We start from the raw sequence: 21,669 nt of genomic DNA, 5'->3' as shown, positions 1-21,669 counted from the left end.
CAGACAGGTTATTTGGCCATGAGATGGGACACAGTTGAGTCATTTCCAGCAATCAGAACATTTGAGTGTGTCATTATGAGGCATTTTATCCCATATTTATATATCAGCAATGCAAGAAAACAGGACAAGATGGTCTCCAATGGAATATTTGTTTGCATCATGGCTCAGTATTTGGGAAAATAATTTTGCCATGACGTTTTAGAATCAGAGCAAAATCATTCCTTGATTAAAAAAAAAAGTGCCACTGAATTTCTTTCACCTATAAATCTGAGATAGACAGGCATAGCAACCACAGTTGTGCTTCTGACCCTGATTCACCTCTGGTGCAAGTGGCACAAAGAAAGAGCGGGTGATGATTCTCCTCACTGTGATCACTGGTCACAGCCTCAAGGTAAGGGGTCGTCATTCAGTGCTTAAATGAATAAAAAATGTCTTTATCTGGCTGCAGAGGCCTTGTAATTGTGGTGTTCAAGACAGAGACTGATTTGCTTTTGGGTATTTAGCAATTCAGGGATATGGTGTTAGTCCAGAAGGTGGCATTGAGGTGAAGATCATACAAGGGACCGACTCCTGTTTCTACTTCATATTCTCTGAAATGTTACATGTTACATGTTAAATGTTACATGGGGTGAAGGTGTTACTAAAAACTGTGGAGGAAGAAGGAAAGCTGAGCCTATTGGGCCTGAACACCTCCCTCTGCAACTGGATCCTAGACTTCCTGACTGGGAGATCTCAGTCAGTCAGGATCGGGAGCAGCATCTCCAACACCATCACACTGAGCACAGGGGCCCCCCAGGGTTGCATGCTCAGTCCACTGTTGTTCACTCTGCTGACCCACGACTGTGCTGCAACACACAGCTCGAACCACATCATCAAGTTCGCCGATGACACGACCGTGGTGGGTCTCATCAGCAAGAACGACGAGTCAGTTTACAGAGAGGAGGTGCAGCGGCTAACGGACTGGTGCAGAGCCAACAACCTGTCTCTTAATATGAACAAAAGAGACGGTTGTTGACTTCAGGAGGGCACAGAGCGACCACTCCCCGCTGAACATCGATGGCTCCTCAGTACAGATCGTAACGAGCACCAAATTTCTTGGTGTTCACCTGACAGAGAATCTCATCTGGTCCCTCAACACCAGCTCCATAGCAAAGAAAGCCCAGCAGCGTCTCTACTTTTTGCGAGGGCTGAGGAAAGTCCATCTCTGACCCCCCATCCTCATCACATTCTACAAGGTTTATACTGAGAGCATCCTGAGCAGCTGCATCACTGCCTGGTTCGGAAATTGCACCATCTCGGATTGCAAGACCCTGCAGCGGATAGTGAGGTCAGCTGAGAAGATCATCTTCTTGCCATCACGGACATTTACACTACACACTGCATCCGAAAAGGAAACAGCATTATGAAGGAGCCATGCACCCGTCTTACAATCTCTTCTCCTTCCTGCTGTCTGGGAAAAGGCTCCGAAGCATTCAGGCTCTTATGACCAGACAATATAACAGTTTCTTCCCCCAAGCTATCAGACTCCTCAATACCCGAAGCCTGGACTAACACCTTGCCCTACTGTCCCGTTTATTATTTATTGTAATGCCGGTACTGTTTTTGTGCACTTTAAGCAGTCCAGTGTAGGTCTGTAGTCTAGTATAGCTTTCTGTTTTTTTTAATTACGTAGTTTTTGTACTGTGTCATGTAACACCATGGTCCTGACAAAACGTTGTCTCATTTTTACTATGCACTGTACCAGCAGTTATGGCTGAAATAACAATAAAAGTGACTTGACTTGAAAGAGCTAACTGAAACGATTAATTACTTGAATGTTATGAGAAAGAAGCGTTACTCTTGTACTTTGCTTAGCATGCAGCATGTGATCCCAGAACTGACGTGGCCAATGAAAGCAGTGCAGAAGGGGGTGATTATTGTACGAGAACAAGAGAGATGTATCACTGACAACAGTGCAGTGCTGGGAACCTGAGGTGAACCTCTGTCCATCCCTCTGCAGTGCTGGGAATCTGGGAATCATGAACGCATCTAGGGTCCAGCAGTGGATGGTCCCGCAGCTCCTTGCGGTAGCTGGTGTTGGGCAGGTTGGGACAAGCACTGCAGCCACTCCACACTGAGATGAAAGACTCAGGAATGCAGCCGAACCAACAGGCAGATCTGGATCGCTGCTCCACATGCTGACAGATAACCCAAACCTTACAGTCTCCTCCATCAGTTCTTGTCAATGTGACGGAAGCTATCATCTACCCTCGTCTTGTTTTCCTACGTAGCTCTTCCCAGCACTCATATTTCTCCATGGTAACAAGCTCAGGGGGTGGTGGTCGACAGTGATGAGGGGAGGAGTGGAAGACACAGTCGAGATTACAGCACAGATGATACAGAAGCCTAAGAGCACGTACCATCAGGCTCAAGGACAGCTTCTATCCCACTGTCATCAGACACCTGAATGGACTTCTTGTCCTATATATGGACTCTTGGCTTCACAGTCTACCTTGTTGTGATCTTACACTTTACCACTCACTGTCCTTTTTCAGTAGCTTTTACACTTTATTCTACATTGTTATTGTTTTACTTTAGTCCAGCACAAAGCACTGTGTGGCAATTGGATCTGTATAAACAGCACACAAGGCAAGCATACTTGAACCTTGGCACACGTGATAACAATAAGCCAACAACAAAATCAGAACATCAAGCAGAAGTGATGAGCACAAGATTCTGGTGGACTGTCAGCACAAGGAGAAGGGACTGCCAGTTCCCAGTTGTGGCCTGCATTCACTGTGCCGTCCATGGTGAAACCACGAACCCTACATCCTAGTGCCAGTGCCAGGCTCCACAAAAGGCCACAGAACTATTCATCGCCATGGAAGCTCCAGCAGAAGGCCAGGATTCACATCACACATCTGGTGGAACTGGCTCATTTTAAAGTAACTTGGGCGATATACTGTATCTGTGAGGCTTTGCACTGAAACATCTAGAATGCAATTATGAATCAACACTCTGAGTGGCAGTAAGAAATGGTGTATCACTGTGCACTGTACTTTGAAACTATTTCCTTCCCTGGTCCATGAGAAAACTCGTCCTTCCTGATGCAAGTTAGTGTTTTATACAACTCTAGGTGCTGCCGATAGGTCATTGCTCAAACGTATTTGCAGCTTTACATCCTTTTCTGGAAATGCATGGTTTTGCATTTTGTGAATAAATAACATTAATGCACTGTTTGCACCAAGAGTATTTTGCTGAAGTGTACAATTAAGATTAGATCCCATAGCTAGCTTTTTCAGCACTACGTAATTTTGAATCGATTTAACACAGAGCATATTGCACGTTAATGATCCTTTCTGGGTTGAATCAGGCAAATTGGAAAATTCAACAATACGTCTCTGATGTTTTCAGGAACCGCAGTGGCTGTAATATAATTTCTACATTAAGAGTACACGATATATCCATGAGGAAAATTGCAGGTAATCTTGGTCCACATTATCCTGGAGTTGCACTGGAATATCACCTCATCCCTAACAACTCTGATCTCTGAGTGACTTCACGGTATTCTGTCCTCTAATCTTGAGATTTTTTCCCACCCACAGAATCACCATGGTCCCTGAAAACAAGAGCAACCAATTGTCTTTTGATCTCAGTTTCACCCCTTCAGCTAAGCTGGCAAGCTTCCTGACCTTCCTCTCTCCAAAATGCTCAACAGATCACCCCTTCCCCACCTACAACTGCCATGACTCCTCATCCCTATTCCTGTGCTGAAATGCTCCCTGCCCCATAAAATTACAAATTGAGACTCCTTGAAGCTACACATTTTCCAGTATTAACCACCCCCCAACCACCACCATACATTCTAATCTTAATTCCCCTCTCCCTCTCCTCTTTGGAAACGTCTGAAAGACATTTGGGCAGATACATGTGTACAAAAGGTTTAGAAGAGTATGAGCCAATGCAGGTAAATGGAGCTAGCTCAGGGGACTAGCATTTTAGTCAGCATGAATGAGTTGGTCTGAAGGACCTGCTTGGGGTGTATGACAGTATATAACTCTATGACCATACGGGCCTAATCCCCTCTCTGTTGGCACATTCCATTCTCAAGCATCCCCTCACTGCACATTCTGTGTTTAATCCTCTCTCCTCATCGCGTATTCCAGTCTTAATTCCCTCTTCCTTTAATCTCTCCTCTTCACCACATTCCTCCTTAATCACCTTTCCTCACCACACTTCACAGTGATATGCCTCATGAACTACTCAGTGCTAATCAAACTGTAAAAGCTAACAAAGGTAAGGTGACCAGGAACTATGAAAATATATACAAGGATAAATTAACGCCCATTCTGGACTTTATAGTACAAATCTGCTGCCATGTCAACTGTAAATTCATATTTTCTGTGCATGTCAGAAATAAATGGAAAAAACAAGAGGATGTAATGCTTGCTTCTGTATTGTGCCTTTCACAACATCAGGATGTTCCAAAGCACGATCTACCTAATCAAATTAATTTGCAGTGGAGTCATTCTTGTAAAAAAGTAAGTGGAGCACTAATTTTGTGCACAAGAAGATCACACAAAAACAATAAATAAATGTCAAGTTAATCTATATTAATGAAGTTGGCTTTAGATAAATACTGTCTAGGACGTTATAGAGAATTCAGCTACTCTTCTTCGAATTGTGTCTTGGCATATTACGTATGCAGCTGAGAAGGCAAACCATACAATCAATTTAACAACTTATTTGTGAGATGCTGAAAGGCACTCTAACAGCATTGCACTCCCTGATATCTGCATTATATTATCAGTTTAAATTGTACATTCAAGTCTCCTGAGTGTTACTTGATCACACAACCCTCTGCCTTGGAGACAAGTGCTATCATCGAACCACAGCTTTACAGTTTACAGTGCTTTTAAAATACTTGTCAGTTTCAGTGTTACATGGCAAGAAGAGTGTATGGCATGGCTTACTGTTGACAGGTTAAGAAAATAATTCATCATTACATCTTGTTGGATTATCTCTAAATAAGGTCTTTCAGATTTCTATTTCTTTGATACTTACTCAAAATAATTACCAAGCATCATGATCCAAGATTTAAAGAGAACTTAGAATAAAACTTATTAACTTTTTATGAAATAAAAAGACAAGATCATCACTGCAATACCATTGATTTGAAAATAAACTAGAACAATTTCACTCAGTTAAACTGCAGCATTATATTTGAAAATTGACAATCTGATAAGAAGCTGAAGGAACAACTGTGTAAAATAAACCTTACAGAATTTTGTCAGATCTGAATTACGAAATAAGATGGCACAATTTTCTCTTTGCAGAGGTTAAAATTATATTGTGTTCTAGAATATAGTGATAGCTGACTTCAAGACATCCTACAACCTGAAGAGGAGCTGAACCATGAAGCTTTGTTAAGCCACAATCCCTGTTACACAAACCCAGTAGATGACACTGTTGTAATTTTAGTACCATTTTTAAAGTAATTTCAAGTACAGCACATTTTAATAATTACAGTGTATTTTATCACAGTGTGATAGTGACAAATAACAATGTATTTAACTTTTTAAACAATTTGAATCTTAGTGAAGACACCAAATGATCAACCTAGTCTTTTCTAAAAAGAGAAATCATTTTTGTGTGGCACACATCACATGCACCACCAGTTACACTTATGTGATACTAAATTTACACCAAGGGAAGCCAAATATAGCTGCAAAGTCAGAGTTATTAGAGTGGTGGCACTCAGATGTCCACCCCATACTCAATCCAAACAGCATTGAATTTTAATCTAATCACAGTACACAGTTCCACAAATCATGCAAATAGTGTTTGAAAAGGCATCAATAATTTAAAAAAAAACACCTTCATTTCTTGTAAGGAAAGTCAGTTGTAAACATTTTTCCCTTTCAGAGTCTCTTCTACAGCATGTTCAGTCAATTGTTTTTTGAACCTGTTCAGGCATTTTTCTGCCTTCTGAGTGTCATCTGTAACTTCATTATGAGCATCATGGCAGGTTATTACACAAACATATGTTACTGGCATAAGGAGCAAATTCTGCTCATAGAGTACAAAAATCTTCCTTTCATTAGTATTTTATTTCCATTTCCTCATTTTTCTTATTTTTTTCTGTTTGAATTTTTTCTAGAAATCAAGAACCCTTCCTACTGATGGGGCAGCCCAATTATTAATTACAATCAGACTGTTTAACTTGTTTACCCCAAATGGCAGCATCCTGGTCATACTACCAGACACAGTAATCCATATGCTGGCAAAGGTCCAGAAAACCAAGGCCTCTGAAACAAAAATCGCTTCTTCTCAGTAAAGAAAAATTATTTGTAATTCAGCAGAGAGACATGAGAAATGAAGAAAAAGAGTATAAAGTGATTTAAGCTAGACCATCCTTGAAGAAGTGGTGCAGTCTGCATTAAAATGTCCTAGGTTTTGTTTCTGGCGGCGACCTCGATTATTTTTTGGACATTTCCTGCAAAGCAAACAACAAAAATAATCAGTGCTCCAAGAACCTTTCTTTCTTCTGAGAGATTTTAGTGCTTTCTGATGCAAACATCAAACATTTCACATCCAGGTGCAGCTCCTCTGACTAAGAATTAAGCCTAGCATAATGCCTATAACCCTGTTGATGCTATGCAACCGGAAAATGGAGAACTTTGTGAAATGCAGAGCAGCTGGGTTCTGTTCTGGATCTTCTGCATGTGAGTGCAACGTGCTGTCTTTCTGTGTTCAGTTCTCTTGCTCAGGCCTCAATTGATTATAATGCAAGGTGTAAAAAAACTTGGTATAAGGTTCCTTCTAATCATTGCCGGTCTAATTGTTCAATATTTGCATTTCATAGCCGAATTAGCACACCAAACAGCTGGATTAGCACAGCATGTTGCAAAGGACGTATTGTACCAAAAGCAATTTCTTATGCACATCCTGAGCAGCATAATTCAGTAAACTTATATAGGGGACTGGGAGCTCTCAACTGAAAGGAAAGGTAAAACAAAAGTAAACCTGATGGGCTCTTTCCATACACATCTCTCTGACTGGCCTGGCACAGACTACACTGATTGCTGATGAATTTTAACTTGCTCCTCTTCAGGTTAGCTGAAAGTCAAGATGAAAGAAAGGAACATCTCAGCAGTATATTAGATACTCAGTACTACCCAGATTACATTTCTCAGGGAGGGGGTCTGGTAATATTTTAAAACTCTGTGGACTGCTTTGAAACAGAGGGCTAGTTGGCTCCTTCACCATTGTTGAATTGCTCAGTGCATTTTTTCTGTGAAAAGAGACAAAGCAACAGCACATGCAAGATTTCTCTAAGTGACATCTTGGGCACCTTGAGAAGAAGGGCTGAGAGACTCCATCTTCCCGTATGCAGCACAGAAAAATGAGGTGGAGCAATGAAGATGAATGCCACAAATGTTTCATTAATTTACATACCTTTCCTTTGCTGAACTTGCAACATAAATCACTTACCTTGTTATACACATCACCACGGCGACTATAATAGCAATTTGCACAGCTCCAATTATTGCTGCAATTAAAACATAGTGAAGCTTTTGCCCACTTGGAACCACATATAGAATACTGAAGTCCCTGTTTTCACAGCGCTGTCCAATATATCCAGAGTCACAGCTGCAAAAGTAAAACAAGCAGGTACTATAATGGCACCAAAATGTACAATTGCCAACATGTATTTAGTATTTCAGATAACTTCCTTCCAATTGTAGTTTTTGAGGCTCTTGTCGACAGGTTGGAGTACAGTTCCACAGGCACTATCTGTCCTCCAGCATCTCATTAAACTCATTATCCTTTGCATGTGATTCTGCAAGGAGAGGGACTATGACCAGAGAATGACCCAAATGAGCCTGACCCTGTTCGCACTTGACAGTCACACATGCCACATCAGTCATGAGACAGCAACCGGAGCCAAGGACCATGGTGAATCTTTCCCCTGCTTACGTAAATATTCAAGATCAATTCAGTGCACGACTGCTGCTCTGACACATAGTAGAACCGTACAGAGGAGGCCTGAACCTACACTCACTGGATTACACTATATATCGTACTTGTCTACTGAATCATCAGAGCAGTTCATGAAAAGGAAAGGGAAATCCTGAGTTAGTTTTTAAATCAAAAACATGATTAATATTTGTATTTGCTACAGTCTTTCTATGACTTTAATAAACAAAAATTGTCTATGAATTATTTATTTCTAATTTTATTTATTTATTTTTTATTGAGATACAGCACAAAACAGCCCTTCAAGCCTTGCCACCTAGCAATCCCCTGATTTATTCATAGGACAGTTTACAGTGACCAATTAACCTACCAACTGATACATTTTTGGATTGTGGGAGGAAATCAGAGCTCTCGGAGGAAATCCACGCAGTTACGGATGAGAACAGGCAGCATTGTGAATTGAGCCTGGGTCACTGGTACTGTAAAGCATTGTGCTAATTACCACGCTAGCATGTTACTCTATGACAGACTGCTGCAGGTAACAACTTTGCAACTCCCCTGATGCAGCTACTAATTCTCTTCACTGCACAGCATGCTTTTTAAAAAATTTAAGCAGAATCTTTACTCGCAGTCATTCAAAGTACACAAGGTTTCACATTTTCTTTTCAATGGTTTAACCAGGCACTGATCTTTTTAGTAGTAGTGTTAAATCAGAAAATTGGTTTTATTGCCTACAGGTAAATAAAAATGAGCTAAACTGAATAACAGTGGAAAGCCGAAGCTGGGTTTACAATGCCTGCTTGACTTCATTATGCATACAAACTGAATAATGAGATCAGCAATAATGTCAGTATATTTATAATAACCAGCCAGTGCTTATGGCATTGCTGCTGCCCTTAGTCTCTACCCTCGAGGTCTGGTTTGTAAGGCAGGTAACACCAGTTCAAGCCAATTAGAAACTTATGGAAGGGAAATACTGTGACTCCGTAACAAGGAACAGAATTTGGACCTTGCTGGAAGCCATAAAATTATAGAAATGTATGAGAAAAAAGATGCTATTTGTGTCCATAAGGCCCGAAAAGGAAAATTTTCACTTTCCCAGTTCCTGGCCCGGACCTTTTAATGTTATTGATTAATCTGCCAGTTGGGACGTCGTCAAATGGCTTGCTAAATTCTATACACAATGTGACATTTGACCTGCCCCTGTCACTTTTGTTATTTGCTCAAAAATTCAATTAGATGAGTCAGATAAAACCCTATCTTAGAAACTCATGCTGAATTTTCTCAATTAATCTGATACTCATAAATGCTGAATTATACCACCCTCATATACTTATTGTTCCAGCAGCTTTCCACCTTTATATTTGATCATTGGTAACATAGGCTTCTTAATTTCTGATTTGTCCCTGAATGGCTTGTGACAAGACAAGAGAAAAATCATTACAGTCTTCTTTGAAATGTAGGTGTTGATGTTCAAAGTACTTTAATGTTCCCTTTGCAGAAATCACTGAAAACCAACATGCAAAGGTAGCAAGGAATTATTAGGAAGGTAAGTAGCATGCTGGATATTATTGCTAGTGGATTAAGTAACAAAGTTATATTTATATTATTTATTTATATTATATTTAGGGCCCTTAAATTATGGAAGAATGTATGAACAATGGCCTAAATATGGATTATTCATTGGTGAAAGAACTGTTCATGGAATATTTTACAAAGATCATAGGTTTCATGAAATCTGCAATCCTTTAATATGACATAATACTATTTTGTTGCCACAGCAGATGATGATGTAAACTTCATAAAACTTCATAATTGCATTTCCTGTGTGGGATGCTAATTTAATAAAAATGGTACATGGTTCTTCTCCCTTTGTACACAGTACATCATTTTTTCAAATTCTTTTTTGATTAAGATAGACATATTAATTATCAAATTCCCTTTGATATATATGAATGCAAGTAATTTTTCACAATTTTATTTAACCATTGAATAATTTTTCTTGAAGTAAATCTGACAGGCTGAGTTCATTGAATTTGTTTTAATGTGTAGCAATATCTTTTTGTATGATTCAAGAGCAAGGCTCCAAAGAGAGCCATCACTTTCATCAGTTACTGAAATAACTTTACAAAGGCTGGCATTTCATGGGTTAGATTTATAGAGCTAGAGCCATGAATTGCATGGAACAGAACAAAAGTTATCAGCCCACTGCTTCTATACTGACTTATATCCACGCTTATCCATACCAACTCCGCTTGCTGGCATTAATTCCATAACCCTCTATGCCTTGTTCATGCATGTGCCTGTCCCAGATACCACTAAGGGTTATTACACTGGTAATATCCAGCATGCTATTTGCCCTCCTAATTCCCTGCTATCTTTGCATGTTGGTTTTCAGTGCCTCCACCACATCATCTTGAAGCTCATTCCAGATACATTCCAGATATTTTCACACTAACTACTCAGTGTGAAAATTCTACTCCTTAGGTCCTTTCTAAAACCCCTCCATTTCACCTTAAATTACCCAATTTATGTAGTCACCTTATCATCCTTTGGTTTACTGATTAGTTTCAGTCAAGATTATTGCAAAAGTATTTCACTTGAAGATAATTCAGAAAATGTTCTTCTTGCAAAATACCTCATTGAATTTTGAGGTCAACTTGAAATTCATAGGTAAATGTTTTAAGCAGAAACTTTTGATGAATTGTATCATTAGTTCAGTGGGCACAGTTATTTTCTAAGTTGGAATACTGGAGATTTAAATCTCACCGAGCCATTAAATGTTGAACAATGGATAGGAAAGCTGCATTAGGGTTAAACTAATATTAAACTAAACGAAGACGTTGCATAGAACAGTGGTTCCCAACCACTGGGCCGTGGACCAGTACCGGGCCGCAAAGCATGTCCTACCGGGCTGCGAGGAAACGATATGATTTGGCGACATGAAACGATATGAATCAGCTGCACCTTTCCTCATTCCCTGCCATGCCCACTGTTGAACTTGAACGCATGCGAGGTCATTACGCATGCGAAGTCATTACCCATGCAAGGTCATCAGTCGCCTAAACGCAGTGATACCCTCACGCCAGGGATCACTGGTTGGCCTCGGGTAAACGGCGGCCTCGCATGGCCAGCGAGAAGTTCCGTTGCTACTGGCTTGGAGCATGGACAGATGGGCGCCGCCTCTAAACCTGTTCACCACACTGAATGTCCGTGGGGAACCCGGTGCTAAAATATTCACAGACGACCTAATTCGGGCTCAGGGTTTCGTAAGTGGCAGAGCAGTCACCTCGCCGCGATCTACTGAAAGTCATTCCTCGAGACAAACTTTTGTCAGCCAATAGACCCTACCTACCGACATGGGGGGGCAGGCATATGCCCTGTTGCACTCTTCCTTGCTCTCCAGACTGTGACTGCTGCGGCCCCGGCACGGGGACCTCCGGCCCTTACCTTGTCCTCTCACCCCACCCACGACCAGCTGCACTTGGCCAAGGCAGTGGGCGGGCAGAAAGCTGGAGTTTGGGCCCGGAAGCTGTCTAATGAGGCAACGAAGCCCTTAAAACTGCTTCGGCACCTTGAGTCCAAGCACCCCGCACTTAAAGACAAACCTGTTGAGGTTTTTGAGCGGAAAAAATGTGTGCAAGCAGGACAGAAGCAAGTGCTGATAGCCACGGAAACTAAACTGTGGAATAGACTGGACATAAGGAACCCCCTTCGAGTATCACTGTATTCCGGTTGTGTTTAACACCCCCCACCCCTTGTCAGCTGGTCCGCAAGAATATTGTGAATATTAAACCGGTCCATGGTGCGAAAAGGTTTGGTGACCCCTGCCATAGACCAGTTCAGCTCTGGACAGGCCATTTGGTCCATAAGATATAGCAGCAGAATTAGGCCACTTGGCCCTTCAAGTCTGCTCCACTATTTCTTCATGGATGAACCAAATTTCCTCTCAGGCCCAATCTCCTGCCTCCACCCCCCCTCACCCATCCTGTATCCCTTCATGCCCTGAACAATCAAGAATCCCTCAGCCTCTGCCTTAAATATACATAAAGACTTGGCCTCCACAGCTACCTGTGGCAAAGAATTCCACAGATACCCCACTCACTGGCTAAAGAAATTCCTTCTCATCTCCAGTCTAAAAAGACGCCCTTCTATTCTGAGGTTGTGTCCTCTGGTCTTAATCCCAACATAGGAAACATCCTCTCCATACCCACTCTATCAAGGCATTTTGTCATTCGATAGGTTTCAATTACGTCACCCGTCATTCTTCTGAATTCTAGTGAATACAGGTCCAGAGCCATCAAATGCTCTTCATATGACAAGCTGTTCAATCCTGAAATCATTACCATCCATCTCCTTTGAACACTCTCCAGCTTTAGCACATCCTTTCTAAGGGCCCCATATCTGTTCACCAGACTCAAGAGAGGCCTCACCAGCGCTTTATAAAGTCTCAATGTTACAACCCTGCTTTTACATTCTAGTCCTTTTGAAATGAATACTAACATTGCATTTGCCTTCCTCACCACAGACTCAACCTGCAAATTAACCTTTAGGGAATCCAGCACAAGGACTCCCAAGTCCCTTTGCACCTCAGTTTTTTGTATTTTCTCTCCATTTAGGAAATAGTTAACCCTTTCATTTCTTCTACCAAAGTGCATGACCATACACTTCCTGACACTGTATTCCATCTGCCCATTCTCCAAATCTGTCTAAGTCCTTCTGTAGTTTCTCTACTTCCTCAAAACTATCTGCCCCTCCACCTATCTTCATATTGTCTGCAAACTTTGCAACAAAGCCATCAATTGCATCATCCAAATCATTTATAACCTAAAAAGAATCAGTCCCAACACAGATCCTGTGGAATACCACTAGTTAGTAGCGGCCAGCCGAAAAGGCTCCCTTTATTCTCACTCTTTGCCTCCTGTCAATCAGCCATTGCTTGATCCATGGGAGAATCTTTCCTACAGTATTATAGGCTCATAGCTTGTTAAGCAGCCTCATATGTGGCACCTTGTCAAAGTCCTTCTGAAAATCCAAGCACATAATATCAACCGATTCTCCTATGTCTACCCTGCTTGCTATTTCATCAAAGAATTCAAACAGATTTGTCAAGCAAGATTTTCTCTTGAGGAAATCATGCTGACTATGACATATTTTATCATGTGCCTCCATGTCCTTGAGATCTCATCCTTAACAATCAATTTCAACATGATCCTAACCTCTGACTTCAGACTAACTGACCTTTTTAATTCCCTTTACTCCACTGTGATACTGAGCCATCTGACATTAGCGTTTCCTTCTCAAATTTCAGGGTGAATTCAATCATATAATGATCACTTTTCCCTAAGGGTTTTTATTTACCTTGAGCACTCTAACCAGTTCCGGTTCATTGCTCAATATGCAATCCAGAATAGCTGATCCCCTAGTGGGCTCAACCATGAGCTGCTCTAAAAAGCCAAGTCATAGGCTTTCCAGACGTTCTCCCTCTTGGAGTGCAGCACCAGCCTGATTTTCCCAAACTAACTGCATGTTGAAGTCCCCCATGACTATTGTAACATTGCCCTTATGGCATGCATTTTCTATCTCCCATTGTAATTTGTAGGCCACATCCTTACTACTGTTTGAGGGTCTGTATACAACTCCCATCAGGGTCTTTCTTCAGCACGATCTCTCCGGTTCCCATTCCCTCGCCAAATTAATTTAAACCCTCCCAATCAATTCAAGCCAACCTGCTTGAAGGATATTGAATCCCCTCTGGTTCAGGCGTTACCTGCAACCTGCCCCTTTTGTACAGGTCATACCTTCCCCAGAAGAGATCCCAGTGATCCATAAATCTCTGTCGTGCCCACAGAGCCTTGTCTCTGTTCCTCTGACTATGGAATCTCCTATCAACACTGCAGTCCTCTTCACCTCTCTACTCTTCTGAGCCACAACACCAGACTCAGGGTCAGAGATCCGGTCACTGAGGCTACCCCCTCCCCTCCCCTCCCACCCCTCTGGTAGGTCGTCCCCTGAACAGTATCTAAATTTGTGCACTTATTAATAAGGGGAACTCTGCACTGGCTGTGCATTTACCCTCCTCCTCCTGTCATCAGTTACCTGTCCCCTGCAATCTAGGGGTGAGTACCTCCTGTAGCTCCTGTCTATCGCCTCCTCATCCTCCTGTATGAGTCAAAGGTCATCAAGCTGCAGCTCCAGTTCCTTAATATGTTCTCTCATGAGATGTAACTCGGTGCACCTGGCACAGATATGTGTATCTGGGACGCTGGATATCTCCCAGAATTCCCACAGTGTGCACAGAGCACAAGACACTGCCTCTGGAGCCATTCCCACTTTAACTACTAGGCCATAACAAATGAGGAATAAACAAATAAGAACAGAAAGAGAGTAACTTGCACAACACTTTACCTCACCCAAGCCTGATGAGCCAAAGCCACTCTGAACGCTGGCATACTCACAAGTATGGCCATTCCACTTGTAGCTGTGGTATTTCCACTGGCCATTTCTAATGACTGCCTCTTGCTGAATGAGCGCTCCTCAACTCAGAGAAACTGCCACAAAGCTGTACCTTTAAAATCTTGATCACTATCCTGATTAAAAGCTGACTCTTTTTACGCACCCCTGACGTTGATTGACCAACTCAGAGAAAACTGCCACGAAGCTCTGCTTTTTAAATCCTGAAAGCTGACCTGACTAAAGATAGCTCCTTTCATGCATTGCCTCCTGCTGATTAGTTGCTCCTCTACTCAGAGAAACTGCCATGAAGCTCTGCCTTGGAAATTTTGACCGCCGACCTGATAGAAGCTCTTTTTACGCACCCCTGGCATTGATTGTCCAATTCAGTCCATGATGTTGTGCTGATCTTGATGCCAATTTATACTAAATTTCCTCTTCCCATGTAGCATCCATACCCTTCCATACATGTTTCTATCTAAAACATCTTAAATTCCAACAAACTGCCTAATTCCACTTTTACCTCCAGTACTCTTTCCAGGCAGCTTTCGCTCTCTGTGTTAAAAACTTGCCCTTTATGTCACCTTTAAACTTCCCCCTTCTAACCTTAAAACATGCCTTGTGATATTTGACATTTCTTCCCTGACTGTCTAGCCTATCTATGCTTCCCATAATTTTAAGACCTCTTTTAGATCTCCCCTCAGCCCCTGATGCTCTGGGGTTGAGCACAGAACATAGAACAGCACAACACAGAACAGAGCCTTCTGCCTACGATGTGCCAACCTTTTAACTTACTTTAAGACCAATCTAACTTTTTCCTCCCCCACAGCTCTGAATTTCTCTTTCATCCTTGTGCCTAACTAAGTGTCCCTGGCAGCATCTGCGCACCCGCCATGCTTCGTGTAAAAGTATCTCCCTCTGACACTCCCTATACTTTCTCCAATCACGTTAAGATGATGCCCCTTGTCCAGCCTTTCCTCATAAATCATGTACTCTAATACAGGCTGCATCCTGGTATACCTCTTCTGCATCTCTCCACCGTCTCCATGTTCTTTCTATGAAGGGGAGACATGAACTGCATACAAATGTGCTGTATGACCTAGTTTTACACAGGTGTAATATTCCTAACAACAAAGACAAGCATACCGAATACCTTCTGCGTCACCTTATCCACTAGTGTAGTCACATTCAGTGAACTATGGACCTAGGCACTAAGATCCCTCTGTACTTCTAAGCTATTGAGGGGCCTTTCCTTCAAAAGTATACTTTCTCCTTTCATTTGTGCAACACCTCACACTTGTCTAGATTAAGTCAAGTCAAGTCACTTTTATTGTCATTTTGACCATAACTGCTGGTACAGTACATAGTAAAAATGAGATGTTTTTCAGGACCATGGTGTTACATGACAAAGTACAAAAACTAGACTGAACTACATAAAAAACAACAGAAAAAAACTACACTAGACTACAGACTTACCCAGGACTGCATAAAGTGCACAAAACAGTGCAGGCATTACAATAAATAATAAACAAGACAATAAGGTGTCAGTCCAGGCTCTGTGTATTGAGGTGTCTGATGGCTTGGGGGAAGAAACTGTTACATAGTCTGGTCGTGAGAGCCTGAATGCTTCACTGCCTTTTCCCAGACAGCAGGAGGGAGAAGAGTTTGTATGAGGGGTGCATACAGTCCTTCATAATGCTGTTTGCTTTGCGGATGCAACTTGTAGTGTAATTGTCCGTGATGGCTAGACAAGAGACCCTGATGATCTTCTCAGCAGACCTCACTATCCGCTGTAGGGTCTTGTGATCCGAGATGGTGCAATCTCCGAACCAGGCAGTGATGCAGCTGCTCAGGAAGCTCTCAATCCAACCCCTGTAGAATGTGATGAGGATGGGGGGTGGGAGATGGACTTTCCTTAGCCTTCACAGAAAGTAGAGACGCTGCTGGGCTTTCTTTGCTATGGAGCTGGTGTTGAGGGACCAGGTGAGATTCTCCGTCAGGTGAACACCAAGAAATTTGGTGCTCATTACAATCTCTACCGAGGAGCTGTCGATGTTCAGCGGGGAGTGGCTGCTCCGTGCCCTCCTGAAGTCAAAAACCATCTCTTTTGTTTTGTACACATTCAGAGACAGGTTGTTGGCTCTGCACCAGTCCGTTAGCCGCTGCACCTCCTCTCTGTAAACTGACTCATCGTTCTTGCTGATGAGGCCCACCACGGTTGTGTCATCGGTGAACTTGATGATATGGTTCGAGCTGTGTGTTGCAGCACAGTCGTGGGTCAGCAGAGTGAACAACAGTGGACTGAGCACACAGCCCTGGGGAGCCCCGTGCAAAGTGTGATGGTGTTGGAGATGCTGCTCCTGATCCGGACTGACTGAGGTCTCCCAGTCAGGAAGTCTAGTATCCAGTTGCAGAGGGAAGTGTTCAGGCCCAGTAGGCTCAGCTTTCCAATCAGTTTCTGAGGGATGATTGTGTTGAATGCTGAACTGAAGTCCATGAACAGCATTCAAACGTATGTGTCTTTTTTGTCCAGGTGGGTTAAGGCCAGGTGGAGGGTGATGGCAATGGCGTCATCAGTTGAGCGGTTGGGACGGTATGCAAACTGCAGGGGGTCCAGTGAGGGGGCATCAGGGTCTTGATATGCCTCATGATGAGCCTCTTGAAACACTTCATGATGATGAATGTGAGTGCACTGGGATGGTAGTCACTTAGGCAGGACACTGAAGACTTCTTCAGCACAGGGACGATGCCCAGCGACGGGGGCATGGGGATTAAACTCTATCTGCCACTTCTCTGCCCATATACATATATATATATATATATATATATATATATATATATATATATATATATAACTGATTTATATTGCACTGTATTCTTTGATAGTCCTGCATACTATCTACAACTCCACCCATCCTGGTGCAAACTGCAAAGTTGCTAATCTACCCATTTACATTTAAATCTAAATCATTGATATACAGGATATCACAAAGAACAGTGGTTGTTGTGGAGCACCACTGGTCACAGACCTCAATCCAGAGTAACATTCTTCCACCCATAATCTATGTCTTCTATGGGCACAGCAGTTCCGAATCCAAACTTACAATTCAGCCAGGATGCCATGCATCTTTATCTTCTGAATCAACCTATCCTGAAGGACCTAATCAAATATTTTGAAATTCCTTTTGCTCAACTTAAACCTATGCCCACTAGCTTTAGACATCTCTACCATGGGAAAGAGATACTGGCTATCTATGCCCCTCATAATTGTCCATCCTATCTCCTCTTATAACTCAAGCCCTCTAATTCAGGCAACACCTTAGTATTTTCAGCAGCCTCCAGTTTAAGCAGCACCATTCTTCTTGTAACAAATGAACCAAGCTGCACTCAATACTTACTCTAGGAAATACAAGCAACACACACAAAATGCTGGAGGAACTCAGCAGGTAGCATCTATGTTAAAGAGTAAACAATCGATGTTTCAAGACTGATGAAGGATCTCAGGCCAATATGTCAGATGTTTGCTTTTTCCCATTGAAGCTGCCTGGCTTGCTGAGTTCCTCCAGCCTTTGTGTGCGTTGCCTGAATTTCCAGCATCTGCAGATTTTCTTGCACGTGTGTGTCTAGTAACCACAGTTCTGATGACAGGCCTAAGCAAGGATGGTGAGGATCCAAGTACTGAAGTGTCTGAGACAGAATTGAGACACAACTCTGAGACTGAGATGAGAACAGGGTTCTTGACTAGACGAGCACCTAATGAGACTAGATGAGAATCTAAATGAGGCAAGAATCCTAAATGCAATTGTAGACTGAACCAAAGTTCAGTTGACAATGGGGCACCGAAAGTGAGTTCCGGTGCTCTTTAAATATCCAAATCTTGGTGCCAAATCATGTCTGTTAATAAGTGGAGTGGGCCAGGATCTTTAAGGGTACTGCACCAGCTAGCAATACTCTGGAGAATCAGAACACCTAAACCCTGGAGACTGGCATGGTCCAGTGCATCCCATAACAACAGGAGGCCATTAAGAAGATATTATTGAAAACCTGCACCAAACATTAGCTTGCTGCAAGGGATCCTTTGTTAAAATGGAATTGAATGTGTTCTTAGTGCAAAAAAAAACCTTCTGTACCATTGGGACTTACTGAACTCTCTACTTCTTTGATTTCATGTATTAAATAACATTTTTGGATGGGTTTCCATTCACCATGTGAAGCAATTTTATTCCATCTGCCTTGCAGTTGCAGATTTGCTTGGCTACCTCTTTCAATTTCCATGTGATTTTACTTTCAATTAACGTCAATGTAAAATAAGAGTATCACCCTGGTTGATTCCTTTTCCAAAGCTAGGTTCCAAATATTGTCCCCTTTTCCCATTCCCAGAACCTCACCCCATCCCAGCATTCTTCGTCAAATTCAAAATGTGCTTAGAACTTCTTTTAACTTCGAAAATGTATTTCCATAAAAGCAAAATCTTGTGAACCATCTACTTGTGTTAAATAAATAACAGAAATAGAAGCATGTCTACTAATCTACTACATTGTTAACATGATTGTAAATTGTGCAGCTGAGTAGACTAAGTTCTTTTTTGAGACGAGTGCCCTCTGAGTAATGTAGTATTTAATGGAGTGGTCAGGTTTCATTGATTTTTGCTACATGCTTCGGATTTTATCTGTGCTTACTGTTTCCCTCGAGAAAAAACATTTTATGCATATTATATGACTATTAATTTTTCCCAAATATTAGGTTAAGGTTTCACATCAAGCCATCATTCAGACATCCAGCAAACATTGTCTGTGAGGTTGGGAGTATCATTGAAAGGGTGAAGCCCAACAGAAACTGATTGACACAAAAGATTGTGAGAGTGATACAGATCTGTTAATCATAACTGACCTGTCTCCTTCTCTCCCTTTAATTATCTCCCTGCATTTTGATCTCCAGACTGATCAGTTGTATTTCATTAAGCTTTCACATTCTTTCGCAACCAGCATGAGGACCTTTTGTGTCTGTCATTCAACCTCCTGGATCATAGAACAGTAAAAGGCCCGTTGACTCACAATGCCTGTGGTGCACATGATGCCAAATTAAACTCTCAGTCCCTCTCCCTATTCTCATGTCATCTGTTTTCATTCACTGTAAATAAACGGGAAGCATCCTATCCCGATGCAACACGGCTTCGTATGGCATCTGCTCTGCCCACGACTGCAAGGAATGCAGAGAGTCGTGGATGCAGCTCAGCATATCACAGAAAGCAGCCTCCACTCTGTAGGTTCAGTCTACTCCTTATGTTCTTAGTAATTCAGCTCACATAATCAAAGACTCCACTCACTCTAGGGTTCTATCCTCTCCATCCACGCACCTCCCTTCTTTGTTACAAGAGCCTGGAAACATGCACCACCAGACTCAAGAACAGACTACACAATTATAAGACTATCGAATGATCTCCTGTGGACTCCTAACCTCACAATCTGCCTTGCCATGGCCTTGCACCATAATGTCTGCAATTTCTGTGTAACAATAGTATTCACTCTGCATTGTCGTTACTTTTCCCTTGTACTCTGATGTGATGAATGATCAGTATGGATGGCATGCAAAACAGAAGTTTTTCACTGTATCTCACTACAAATGACAATATTAAAACAATCTACCAACTTCAAACAAAATCAGTTTCTACCTTTTCCTATAACAAACAACAGAAAATCTGCAGATGCTGGAAATCCAAGCAACTCACACAAAATGCTGGAGGAATTCAGCAGGACAGACAGCATTTGTGGAAAAAGTACATTCAACATTTTGGGCCAAGACCCTTCGGCGGGATTGGAGAGAAAAAGATGAGGAATAGATTTAAAAAGTGGGGGGAGGGGAGAGAGAAACACAAGTTGATAGGTGAAAGTGGGAGGGGGAGGGATGAAGTAAAGAGATGGGAAATTGATTGGTGAAAGAGATACAGGGCTGGAGAAGGGGGAATTTCATAGGAGAAGTCAAAAGACCATGGAAGAAAGAAAGGGAGGAAGGAGCACCATCGACAGATATATTGGAATGAGAATGGGAAGCTGAATTAAAATTGTTAGCACTTGGAAATCCCACTTTTTCTGGCAGGTACTCGGCAAAGTGGTCTCCCAATCTACGCTGAGTCTCATCGACATACAGGAGGCCGCACCGGGAGCACCAGCCACAGCAGATGACCCCAACAGACACAAGTGAGGTGTCGCCTCACCTGGAAGGACTGTTTGGGGCCCAGAATGGTACTGAGGGAGGAGGTGCCAGGAGGGACATCTGTGGGGAGGGACAAATGGACAAGGGAGTTGTGTAGGGAGAAATCCCGATGGAAAGCAGAGAGTGGGTGGGGGGGGGGAGAGAAAGATGTGTTTGCTGGTGGGATCTCATTCGAGATGCTGGAAGTTCTTGAGAATTATGAGCTGGATGTGGAGACTGGTGGGGTGGTAGATGAGGACAAGAGGAACCCTATCCCTGGTAGGGTGGTGGGAAGATGGGGAAAGAACAGTCATGCATGAAATGGAAAAGATGTGGTTGAGGTTAGCTTTGACGGTGGAGGAAGGGAAGCTCCCTTTCTTTGAAAAAGGAGGACATTTTCTTCACTCTAGAATGAAAAGCCTCATCCTGAGAGCAGATGCAGCAGAGAAGGAGCAATTGAGAGAAAGGGATGGGGTTTTTATAAGTAACACGGTGGAGAAAGGAATAGACCAGGTAGCTGTGAGAGCCCATGGGCTTATAATCAATATCAGTAGGTAAGTTGTCTCCAGAGATGAGAGACAGAGAGATTGAGAAAGGGGAGGGAGGTGTCAGAAATGGACCAGGTAAATTTGAGTGCAGGGTGAAAGTTGGAGGCGAAGTTGATGAAATCTACGAGATCTGCATGATTGCCGGAAGCAGCACCAATGCAGCTGTTGATGTAACTTAGGGAAAATGGGGCACAGGCATCTTTTTTCCTCTCTCACCTTTTTTCCTTGCCTGCCCATCCCTCCCTCTGGTGCTCCTCGCCCCTTGTCTTTCTTCCATGGCCTTCTGCCCTCTCCTCTTAGATTCCCCCTGCTCCAGCCTGCATCTCTTTCACTATCAACTTCCCAGCTCTTTACCTCAACCCTCCCCCTCCTGGTTTCACCTATCACCTTCTGTTTCTCCCTCCCCTCCCCCACCTTTTAAATCTAGTGCTCATCTTTGTTTCTCCAGTCCTGCCGAAGGGTCTCGGCCCGAAACATCGACTGTACTTTTTTCCCATCGATGCTGCCTGGCCTGCAG

General features: G+C 42.5%; 1 protein-coding gene across 1 annotated transcript in view; it reads right to left on the bottom strand.

Annotated features, from left to right (window-relative positions):
- Positions 1 to 5,301: 5,301 nt before the first annotated feature.
- Positions 5,302 to 21,669, bottom strand: part of LOC132395539 (tomoregulin-1-like) — a 254,239-nt gene continuing 237,871 nt past the window's right edge. Inside the window, exons 9-10 of the mRNA XM_059972305.1 lie at positions 7,474 to 7,632; positions 5,302 to 6,475 (exon numbers count right to left, since the gene is read on the bottom strand). Of these exons, the coding sequence (XP_059828288.1) occupies positions 6,385 to 6,475; positions 7,474 to 7,632 (250 nt within the window). The 3' untranslated portion in view covers positions 5,302 to 6,384. The remainder of the gene's footprint in view (positions 6,476 to 7,473; positions 7,633 to 21,669) is intronic.

This window comes from Hypanus sabinus, chromosome 6, assembly GCF_030144855.1.
Source record: "Hypanus sabinus isolate sHypSab1 chromosome 6, sHypSab1.hap1, whole genome shotgun sequence".
Lineage (NCBI taxonomy): Eukaryota > Metazoa > Chordata > Chondrichthyes > Myliobatiformes > Dasyatidae > Hypanus > Hypanus sabinus.
This window is presented reverse-complemented; position numbering and strand designations above follow the sequence as displayed.